At 46.8% G+C, this 11946-nt stretch overlaps 2 protein-coding genes across 2 annotated transcripts in view; both read right to left on the bottom strand.

Moving 5' to 3' along the window:
* Positions 1-2167: 2167 nt before the first annotated feature.
* On the bottom strand, positions 2168-3564 carry LOC310873646 (uncharacterized protein). The gene is made up of 2 exons (XM_083786196.1): positions 2718-3564; positions 2168-2579 (listed from the first exon to the last, which is right to left on the bottom strand). The coding sequence occupies exons 1-2, from the start codon at positions 3536-3538 to the stop codon at positions 2474-2476; spliced, it is 927 nt and encodes a 308-aa protein (XP_083642322.1). The 5' UTR covers positions 3539-3564; the 3' UTR covers positions 2168-2473.
* rell2 (RELT like 2) overlaps positions 3554-11946 on the bottom strand; it is a gene marked incomplete at its 3' end in the record, with an annotated part of 35270 nt that continues 26877 nt past the window's right edge. The window contains exons 5-6 of the mRNA XM_083786374.1: positions 8026-8208; positions 3554-4943 (exon numbers count right to left, since the gene is read on the bottom strand). Coding sequence (XP_083642500.1) covers positions 3554-4943; positions 8026-8208 — 1573 coding nt within the window. The remainder of the gene's footprint in view (positions 4944-8025; positions 8209-11946) is intronic.

The following is an 11946-nucleotide window of genomic DNA, read 5'->3' on the forward strand; positions in this document are numbered from 1 at the left end:
CCAGTGAGTCAGCCAGTCAACAGGCGTATAGTCAGGTCACATGATCCAGTGAGTGAGCGTTAGTGGACAGTCGGTAAAGTGCTGAATGTGAGAGATGATCGAGGGAGCACAGCAGCCATTTTCAACCTATCCTCACAATAATTGACTCTCACAGTATAATTCTCATTATATTATAATAGGCAGTGGTTCTCAAAGTGGGCTAATAGGCTATAGGCTACTTAGGATAGTGTGGCATTTGGTTCGACCTCACGTTAGTCCGACCATTACTAACACTATCCCAAACCCTAACCCTAACCTCACGGGGAGCACACTTTGGTCCGACATATCATTGGTTCGAAGGAGCATTGGTCCGACTCGGGATAGTGTTGGGGGTTAGGTTTAGGTGTGCTGCCCCGTGCTCGCGGTTATGGTTATGGTGAGGGTTTGGGGTAGGTAGTCGATCGGACCAATGGTATGTCGGACCAAAGTATAGTAACCAATGTCACAGGAAGCCATGGGCCGATCTACAAGCTCACAACGAGTCACAACGTTCCCCCCAGAATAGGGATGCTGGGGTTCAAGTGGGTTTACATGTCAACTATGAAGTTAAGGAGTTTTCCTCGTGACACATACTGTATCTCGGGGGGAAAGATTCACATATTTGCGCACCGTGATATGAGATAAATGTAAGGTTCTCTAACGTAACGGTGCCCCGTATGAAAAGTTATTTACAGGCCGGGGTGACCTGAGGCAGAAAAATAGTTTGAGAACCACTTGTAATGTGGCACCATTTCTGTCTATTTAAGTCTGTGTCTCAGAAGAGAGGCCGTGGACAGTTCAGAAAGAACTGCCTAGCAATGAAGGCAGGCGGGTTGCCAGCTTTGGTCATTTTTATTTTAAAACTAATTTGTATCAATGCCAGAACGAGGGCTTCTATTTCAGCAGGCTAACTTTCCAGGGAGAGAAATGTTGTAGTTGTACTCTAATCATCGTTTGAAGTCCACATCAATGATGTCACTGGTAGGCAGGTTTCTGAACTGTCCACAGCCCACCTCCAATGAGACACAGAGTGAGTGAGACAGGTTTCTGAACTGTCCACTGCCCACCTCCAATGAGACACAGAGTGAGTGAGACAGGTTTCTGAACTGTCCACAGCCCACCTCCAATGAGACACAGAGTGAGTGAGACAGGTTTCTGAACTGTCCACTGCCCACCTCCAATGAGACACAGAGTGAGTGAGACAGGTTTCTGAACTGTCCACAGCCCACCTCCAATGAGACACAGAGGGAGTAGACAGGTTTCTGAACTGTCCACTGCCCACCTCCAATGAGACACAGAGTGAGTGAGACAGGTTTCTGAACTGTCCACTGCCCACCTCCAATGAGACACAGAGTGAGTGAGACAGGTTTCTGAACTGTCCACTGCCCACCTCCAATGAGACACAGAGGGAGTAGACAAGTTTCTGAACTGTCCACAGACAGACAGACAAAAAATAATATTGTCCCCACTCCTATATTGCCTCATCGATTATTGATTGATCCAGAATTCCACAACACTGCCATTTAGTGAGGACAACTTATATGGCGATAAGGTTGAAAAGTGCTGGTATAAACAGCACCCCCTACAGGGCTGGTCAGCAGTGAGGTTAAGCAGCTATACAGGTTGACGCTTTCATTTATTGCTTTTTTTTTTTGTTCACAGTATCCGTTCGACATCTGCCATTTTTTTCTCCTCTTCCTCCTCTTCGTCGTATAGTCCTGGTCCTCGGAATTACTATTGTCTGATCGCCGTCCTCCATTTCTCTCTACAGCCCGAATTCATGTTTTGACCGATAGATTGTTTTGTCACCGACACATTTGCCATTTGACATAATTATATGTCTTTTTTATTTATTTGCATAATATTTGTTTGCTCATCCTTTAAATCTTCTCAAACTTTGATGATGTCTAAGTTCTGATTCTTTTTTGTTTTTCTAGGGTTTCCTTTTACAAAATATCGGTAAAAACATCGCTAATCGGTGGTCCGATGTCGGGATCAGCATTGCATACCCAAACATGTCGCATCGGCCTCTCACCCTCACGATCACTATTTCGTTGCGGTCGGGCATAAAACCATCTCCATATGTGACATATGGAGATGGAGATTTATGCCCGACCGCAACGAAATAAAAAGTTGACATATGATATGTCAACTTTTTATGTTGTTTATTTTTCGCAAATGAATGCCCTACTTCATAATACTAGCGTAACGCACGAAAGCGGTGAAAATAGGCAATGTATAAGCTCACAAAGTGTCACATCGCGACACGTCGTGAGCTTGTAGATCGGCTAGTTTCGCCAATTTAAAATGCAGTTTTAAAATAACGATAAAAAAGGAACGGTTTCGGACACGTGGGGTCTTCAGCCAACAGCAACGGTCGTCTCTCTCCTTCTCCGAGTCTTTGATTGGAGGACTTCCTGTTTCAGTCCCGTTTTGGGGCGTCATCATCTTCTCCTCAAGCGTTCTCCTCCTCCTCCTCCCGTTTCACCGTACAGTCCCCGATGTCCTCCATCTCCATCATGTCTTCCCTCGCTACGGAAGACTCCTTCTGCTCCTCCCGCCTCCCGCCGTCTCCATGAGGAGGAGAAGACTCCTTCTGCTCCTCCCGCCTCCCGCCGTCTCCATGAGGAGGAGAAGACTCCTTCTGCTCCTCCCGCCTCCCGCCGTCTCCATGAGAAGACTCCTTCTGCTCCTCCCGCCTCCCGCCGTCTCCATGAGGAGGCGCTGTTGAGTCCGTCCCTCCCTCCTCCTCCACCATGGTGACCACAGAAAACACCCGCTTGCTCTCGGGGCTCGCCCTGACCACGGTCACGCTACTGACTCTGTCCCCTAGTGGGGAGGAAGGGGATAACGGACTGGAAGGGGACGCGGGCAAGCCGCTCAGCCTGTCAACGGGGACGGAGAGGACGACGCTTTTGACACTGGCGACGACGCCCGACGCGGACGGAGGTTCGTCGCTTTGTCGGCGGCTTAGTCCGTCGTCCGCCAGCGCGTTTCCGCCGCCCTCCGTCTCTCCGCGCCTCTCCGACGGCGGCGGCGTGGTGGGAGTGGCTCCTCTTGTCGAGCCTGCAGGGGACGCCACCGAGTAGACGCTACCCGACCGGAGCTTCAGGCCAGGCGAACCTCCAAGGGAGGGGGTTTGGACAGGGCTACGGGCCATGGTGGCGTCTGGAGTTAGCGCAGGGCTATGGGTTATAGCAGGGCTACGGGCCATGGTGGCGTCTGGAGTTAGCGCAGGGCTATGGGATATAGCAGGGCTACGGGCCATGGTGGCGTCTGGAGTTAGCGCAGGGCTATGGGTTATAGCAGGGCTACGGGCCATGGTGGCGTCTGGAGTTAGCGCCGGGCTATGGGTTATAGCAGGGCTACGGGCCATGGTGGCGTCTGGAGTTAGCGCCGGGCTATGGGTTATAGCAGGGCTACGGGCCATGGTGGCGTCTGGAGTTAGCGCAGGGCTACGGGTTATAGCAGGGCTACGGGTTATAGCAGGGCTACGGGCCATGGAAGGGCTATCAGGCATGGTAGGGTCTGGAGTCAGGGCAGGGCTACGGGTCAGGGCAGGTTCTGGAGTCAGAGCAGGGCTACGGGTCAGGGCAGGTTCTGGAGTCAGAGCAGGGCTACGGGTCAGGACAGGTTCTGGAGTCAGGGCACTAGGGGAGGGTGTAGACTTCAGCGCAGAGCGAAGCTTGGGGCTTGGGGAGAGACTGCGGTGTTGCAGTGCAGAGCTGCCGGAGGTTTGCCCCGGCTGGGGCGAGAGCGTAGCAGGAGGTGGACTTTGGGTGGTCTTTGGGATGAAGGCTGGTATGGGGCTGAGAACCGGGGAGGGTGAGGCGGGCTTTAGGGGCTCACTGGAAGTATATGTGGGCATCTGGGCGAGCTTGGGGCTGGGGGTGAGATAGGGGGGCTGGGAGGAGGGCTTTAGGGACTCAGTGGGGGTATATGTGGGCGTCTGGGTGAGCTTGGGGCTGGGGGTGCATAGCAGCGGTGAGGGAAGAGCTTTGTGCAACGAGCTGTTGTCTAGGAGAGAAGACGGAGGAGACGAGCCCAGGCTGAGAGACGCCAGGCTACCCCCAAAACCCGGATCCGGGCTGGAGCCGGCGCTGAAGCTGGGGGGGTGAGCGGAGCGGACCGGAGCGGAAGGCGAGTCCGACAACGCCGCCGCCATCCGACTCGCCGCCGGCCCAGGGGAGGCGTGGCTGGAGGTGAAACCCGGAGCGGAGCCGGAGCCGGGGCCGGGGCCAGGGCCGGGCCCCCCGGGGGAAACGGGAGTAGAAGTCTGCTGCGGCCCGGGAGAGTCATGCGCCTCCGGCTTTTTGTCGCCTCCGGCTCCGTCTTTCTCCGCGACAGGAGTGGCCATGTTGACAGTCCGTCCGGGTGAGCGCGGGATGGGCAGGGAGGCGGGGACCTCGGCTGGGGTGACGGGACCCCGGGCCGGGCTGGGCTCTGGGGTGACCGGACCCCGGGCCGTGTCTCTGAAGCGGTTCTCAGTCCTGACTCCGGCATCCATCGCCGGGCTAGAGGTCTGCAGAGGCTCCTCCAGAACCACGGCGGGCTGCTGCAAAAACCGAAGCCCTCCTCCGCCGGCACCGCCTCCTCCTCCTCCGGCCCCACCCCCGGGCAGCGTCGCCGATTTAACCAGTCCCGCGTCGCTGCCGCGCCTCAGCCCAAATATGGTCAGGCTCTTCCTGCGCTGCTTCTGGGGCGGGGCCGGGGCGTTGGTTCCGTTGGTCCCACCGGCGGCGGCGGGTGGCGGGGACGGGCGGACGTCTTTGAACATGTTCCTCAGGTTGTATCCGTCCTGCTTGCCGTCTCCAGGCCCCTCCCCCTCCTCCCCTCGCCGGTCCTCGCTGTCCTGGGATTGGTCCAGTTGGTCGCCCGAGTCGGCCCCTCCCTGGAGCTTCTTGTCGATGTGGGTGACCTTGAACCTGACGGGAGGGAAGGAGGACACGGCGTTAGGTTCTCAAACTGTGGGTCGCGGCGCAGAGTGGGGTCACGGGAAGGTGCCGTTGGGGTCACGCATTGGAAACCAAAATAACTTTTGTTTTAACAAGAAACAATAAAAAAGTAATGCTGTAGCCTCGACGACCTTGCAGGCGTATGCAAAGGCTAAAAGCATGTCAATTAGAATTTGATTACAAAGCACTCTATAGTGTTTACTCATAGTTAGAATACACAACTCATAGTAGAGTTTGTTGATGCAGTAATGGCCTTAGTGGGGTATTAAAAAGATCTTAAAAGGCCTTACATTGTCACTGCCATTTGGTTCCATTTGTACTAGTGTAGTGAATCATGTGTACTAGTACTAGTGTAGTGAATCATTTGTACTAGTACTAGTGTAGTGAATCATTTGTACTAGTACTAGTGTAGTGAATCATTTGTACTAGTACTAGTGTAGTGAATAATTTGTACTAGTACTAGTGTAGTGAATCATTTGTACTAGTACTAGTGTAGTGAATCATTTGTACTAGTGTAGTGAATCATTTGTACTAGTACTAGTGTAGTGAATCATTTGTACTAGTGTAGTGAATCATTTGTACTAGTACTAGTGTAGTGAATCATTTGTACTAGTGTAGTGAATCATTTGTACTAGTACTAGTGTAGTGAATCATTTGTACTAGTGTAGTGAATCATTTGTACTAGTGTAGTGAATCATTTGTACTAGTACTAGTGTAGTGAATCATTTGTACTAGTACTAGTGTAGTGAATCATTTGTACTAGTACTAGTGTAGTGAATCATGTGTACTAGTACTAGTGTAGTGAATAATTTATACTAGTACTAGTGTAGTGAATCATGTGTACTAGTACTAGTGTAGTGAATCATGTGTACTAGTACTAGTGTAGTGAATAATTTATACTAGTACTAGTGTAGTGAATCATGTGTACTAGTACTAGTGTAGTGAATCATTTGTACTAGTACTAGTGTAGTGAATCATTTGTACTAGTACTAGTGTAGTGAATCATTTGTACTAGTGTAGTGAATCATTTGTACTAGTGTAGTGAATCATTTGTACTAGTACTAGTGTAGTGAATCATTTGTACTAGTACTAGTGTAGTGAATCATTTGTACTAGTACTAGTGTAGTGAATAATTTGTACTAGTACTAGTGTAGTGAATCATTTGTACTAGTACTAGTGTAGTGAATCATTTGTACTAGTGTAGTGAATCATTTGTACTAGTACTAGTGTAGTGAATCATTTGTACTAGTGTAGTGAATCATTTGTACTAGTACTAGTGTAGTGAATCATTTGTACTAGTGTAGTGAATCATTTGTACTAGTACTAGTGTAGTGAATCATTTGTACTAGTGTAGTGAATCATTTGTACTAGTGTAGTGAATCATTTGTACTAGTGTAGTGAATCATTTGTACTAGTACTAGTGTAGTGAATCATTTGTACTAGTACTAGTGTAGTGAATCATTTGTACTAGTACTAGTGTAGTGAATCATTTGTACTAGTACTAGTGTAGTGAATAATTTGTACTAGTACTAGTGTAGTGAATAATTTGTACTAGTACTAGTGTAGTGAATCATTTGTACTAGTACTAGTGTAGTGAATCATTTGTACTAGTACTAGTGTAGTGAATAATTTGTACTAGTACTAGTGTAGTGAATAATTTGTACTAGTACTAGTGTAGTGAATCATTTGTACTAGTACTAGTGTAGTGAATCATTTGTACTAGTACTAGTGTAGTGAATCATTTGTACTAGTACTAGTGTAGTGAATAATTTGTACTAGTACTAGTGTAGTGAATCATTTGTACTAGTGTAGTGAATCATTTGTACTAGTACTAGTGTAGTGAATCATTTGTACTAGTACTAGTGTAGTGAATCATTTGTACTAGTACTAGTGTAGTGAATCATTTGTACTAGTACTAGTGTAGTGAATAATTTGTACTAGTACTAGTGTAGTGAATCATTTGTACTAGTACTAGTGTAGTGAATCATTTGTACTAGTGTAGTGAATCATTTGTACTAGTACTAGTGTAGTGAATCATTTGTACTAGTGTAGTGAATCATTTGTACTAGTACTAGTGTAGTGAATCATTTGTACTAGTGTAGTGAATCATTTGTACTAGTACTAGTGTAGTGAATCATTTGTACTAGTGTAGTGAATCATTTGTACTAGTGTAGTGAATCATTTGTACTAGTGTAGTGAATCATTTGTACTAGTACTAGTGTAGTGAATCATTTGTACTAGTACTAGTGTAGTGAATCATTTGTACTAGTACTAGTGTAGTGAATCATTTGTACTAGTACTAGTGTAGTGAATAATTTGTACTAGTACTAGTGTAGTGAATAATTTGTACTAGTACTAGTGTAGTGAATCATTTGTACTAGTACTAGTGTAGTGAATCATTTGTACTAGTACTAGTGTAGTGAATAATTTGTACTAGTACTAGTGTAGTGAATAATTTGTACTAGTACTAGTGTAGTGAATCATTTGTACTAGTACTAGTGTAGTGAATAATTTGTACTAGTACTAGTGTAGTGAATAATTTGTACTAGTACTAGTGTAGTGAATCATTTGTACTAGTGTAGTGAATCATTTGTACTAGTGTAGTGAATCTTTTGTACTAGTACTAGTGTAGTGAATCATTTGTACTAGTGTAGTGAATCTTTTGTACTAGTACTAGTGTAGTGAATCATTTGTACTAGTACTAGTGTAGTGAATCATTTGTACTAGTACTAGTGTAGTGAATCATTTGTACTAGTACTAGTGTAGTGAATCATTTGTACTAGTACTAGTGTAGTGAATCATTTGTACTAGTACTAGTGTAGTGAATGATTTGTACTAGTACTAGTGTAGTGAATCATTTGTACTAGTACTAGTGTAGTGAATCATTTGTACTAGTACTAGTGTAGTGAATCATTTGTACTAGTACTAGTGTAGTGAATGATTTGTACTAGTACTAGTGTAGTGAATGATTTGTACTAGTGTAGTGAATCATATGTACTAGTACTAGTGTAGTGAATCATTTGTACTAGTACTAGTGTAGTGAATCATATACCTTCCCACTGCCAGGATCGTCTGCTCTCCTGGTTTTTGCTTCATGTACCGCGGGGTGCGGCTGCGCCTGCGTCCCTTCTTGTTGCGGCTCTGCGCACACAGCAGGCAGGAGGTGTTGTGGTCGCTGCCCGAATGCACCGTGTGCATGTGGGGCGGGACGCCCCCCACAGACTCCTTACGCAGCCTGGAGGAAGACAGGGAGAGAATGGAGATCAGTGTTGTTTTTGGCAGCAAATTATATAAAGTACCAGGTCTTATTCCCTAACTTGAGTAAACTAAAGACCTGGAGGCGTGATCAATGCCATTTGGCTATTCTGAGTGGCTAAATAGCATTGATCACACCTCCAGGTCTTTAGTTTACTCAAATTAGGGAATAAGACCTGGTACTTAAGACACGCAAAATACAGCCCATAATCTCTTGAATAGTCACATTTTAGTCACCTGGAATGCTTTAGTGTTAGTCTAGTTTTAGTCGACTAAATGTCATAAGATTTTAGTCGACTAAATCTACAGTTGATTTAGTCGACTAAAATTTGTTTCGGCGGGCCTTGATGCCGTCGTAATGACTGTTTTTTTCACTTGCTGAAAATCTACAAGATCTACAAGCCCACAACATGTCACACTATTTCCAGCATGCAACTAATTGTAAAATGACTTATACTGGATCTCTTGTCCACTAGTCCATTCCTAACATTTTAGTCTAGTTTTTATTTGTTGATGAAATTGTCAGTATATTTAGTCTTAGTTTTAGTCATCATAGCTTAGTTTTCATTTAGTTTCCATTTAGTTTTCATCATTGGAAAAAGGTAGTCGACGAACATTTTTCGTCTTAGTTTTAGTCGACGAAATCAACACTGATGGAGATCAACACAGAGAATGCACATGAATCCCCTTTCCACCGAGGCATCTCACTTAAGGGGATCACAGGTCTCATGAATCCCCTTTCCACCGGGGCATCTCACTTAAGGGGATCACAGGTCTCATGAATCCCCTTTCCACCGGGGCATCTCACTTAAGGGGATCACAGGATGCACATGAATCCCCTTTCCACCGGGGCATCTCACTTAAGGGGATCACAGGTCCACCGAGGCATCTCACTTAAGGGGATCACAGGTCTCATGAATCCCCTTTCCACCGGGGCATCTCACTTAAGGGGATCACAGGTCTCATGAATCCCCTTTCCACCGGGGCATCTCACTTAAGGGGATCACAGGTCTCATGAATCCCCTTTCCACCGGGGCATCTCACTTAAGGGGATCACAGGATGCACATGAATCCCCTTTCCACCGGGGCATCTCACTTAAGGGGATCACAGGTCTCACAGGAGATAAGAAAATGGCTCAATGCCGACAGCCGGTCAGCAAGTGGATTCACGAGACAGTATTTTAGGCCAATAAAAAAATATATATACGAAGTTTCCCACTTTTTTTTTTTTTTTTTTTTTTTATCCCACGATTTTGTAACCCAGTTTTCTTTTCACCCAGTGCCAATTATCTAATGTAATCCTGGGCGCTACACTTCCTCTGCCAACCTGGGGGGGCAGCGGACTGACCTCATGCCTCCTTCTATGCATGAGGAGTCCAAGCTGCTTCTTTTCACCTGACAGAGGGGAATTTCCCCGGCCGGACGTAGCGCGTGGAAGGGACACGTTATTCCGACCAGTTCCTTTCCCCTCCATCAGGCGCCCCGGCTGGCCAGGGGGAGGTAGTTTTAGAGACCAGGATTACTGCATGTTTTTGTGAGGGTATCTACCCTAGGGGACACGGGGAGAACATGCAAACTCCACACAGAAAGGCCCTTTCGCCAACCCCCGCCTCGGGTATGGGCACTGATGACGCGGAGGAGGGAACACGCCGCCAGTGCCCACAGCGTCCCCAGCGGGAATCGAACCCAGGACCTTCTAGCTGTGAGGCGACAGCACTACCAACTGTGCCACCGTGCCCCTCGAAGTTTCCCACTTTAAACAAAAGAAGCCTGTCGGCTGCAGGACTATGTGCATTTGCTGCAAATCCAAAAGCAGCTGCATGGTATTAATATAACGATGTCATCATTTCAGAAATATATACTTTACAAAAAAAGGGGGAAAAAGCGCCTGTTTCACCTGACATGTATGCATAATTTCTTGTTTTTTGTTGCTACGCAGCAATTGAGCGGCAAATGTAACATGTTCATTCCTTAGAGTGTATCTTCCTCAGCTGCACCCATCATGTTTAGAATTAGCGTCAAAGCCCTTAAATTACACTAAAAATATGACTTTATTTTAATATAAACATGTGTTTATTAAACCCTGCATGTGGTGCGGTGCGTCGTGCATTTGCCTTTTTCTTTCAACTAGTACCAAACAAGGTCAACTAGTGGATTTACTAGTCGACTAGTTGAATAGTCAACTAGTTGCTTAAAGCACGCACGCACGCACACGCGCACACGCACACACGCACACACACACACACACACACACACACACACACACACACACACACACACACACACACACAGTGTCCCAGTAATGAATGACACGACAGAAACAACCCAAACAACCAGGGATGAGTCAGCAGAACCACAGGCCCTGTACAGTACAGTACAGTACAGTACAGTACAGTACAGTACAGTACAGTACAGTACAGTACAGTACAGTACAGTACAGTACAGTACAGTACAGTACAGTACAGTACAGTATTATTATTATATTATTATTTCTTTTTTCCATGCTCATGCCTTTCATTCTGCTACACTTCAAATAGAAATATTGTACTTTTGACAACAGCGTTCGCCCCACACCACCGCAGGGAGGGCAGAGCCCGGTGTCCAGTCCGTCGGATATAGCCGGTTGTCCAGAACCAGCACCAAAGCCTCTGCCCGGGCTCTGGACAGGGCTCTGGACAGGGCTCTGGACAGGGCTCTGGACAGGGCCCAAATTAGCTAATTGATCACCCAAAATCCAGATCACCCCTAGATCTCCATATATGGAGCTGCCCTGTTCTGACATCAAAATGACGTTCTGACATCACAGGTTGACAATATGTGATGTTTTCCTTTAACAACTTAAGCATAAATGTACCTCATTGCAGAAGTATCATGCAATATTGGAGAAAATAGCAGATCTACAGCAAGAGTAGGCCTAATTAGCATAGATCACAATAGGTGTAACCACTTGATGCATTTATACACTGACTATTAAGAAATAGCAGATCTACACAGTCTGTCTGCCCTAATCTGTGTCTGTCTCCGAAACATGATGATATCAGCCGCAGTGCTGCTGTATTTGTAGAGCAGCACGCACACACGCACGCACGCACGCACGTCTCTCTCTCTCTCTCTCTCTCTCTCTCTCTCTCTCTCTCTCTCTCTCTCTGTCTCGCTGCAGTAGTTAGGCTGCGGTTTTACCTGTGCTGTGGGTGTGGTAGAGAGAGAGAGAGAGAGAGAGAGGGGGGGGGGGGGGGAGGGGGGGGAGCAAGCGTTTCAAATGCAGCATCACTGAATGTTGGTTTGCTGATGTATTCTTCAGCATACTCAATGGACCAGTGTCCATGTGTCTGTCTGTCTGTCTGTCTGTCTGTACCCATGTACCATCCATCAATCAATCAATCAATCAATCAATAATTTTGTCCTCTGTTGCAGATGTGTGGTGAGAAGAGACGCTATATTAATTAACTACATCCTGGCATTTTATCTGAGCCAAAGATACAGACGCTCCCTCTGCATCGGCTCACACACACGCACGCACGCACGCTCGCATGCACGCACGCACAATGAACGGAAAGCGCTCCTCAAACAACCGCTTTGGGAAAGGCTTAACCCTTTAACCTCCCTATGCAGGGTTGCCATGTCCGCTTATTATAAGCCACTTTAGGCTTGTTTCTGTAGTTGTTTATTTTGGGCTTGTTTCTAAAGTGTAGTTGTTTATTTGGGCTTGTTTCTAAAG

The sequence above is a fragment of the Protomyctophum parallelum genome, assembly GCF_964188405.1.
Source record: "Protomyctophum parallelum genome assembly, chromosome: 16".
Taxonomy (NCBI): Eukaryota; Metazoa; Chordata; class Actinopteri; order Myctophiformes; family Myctophidae; genus Protomyctophum; species Protomyctophum parallelum.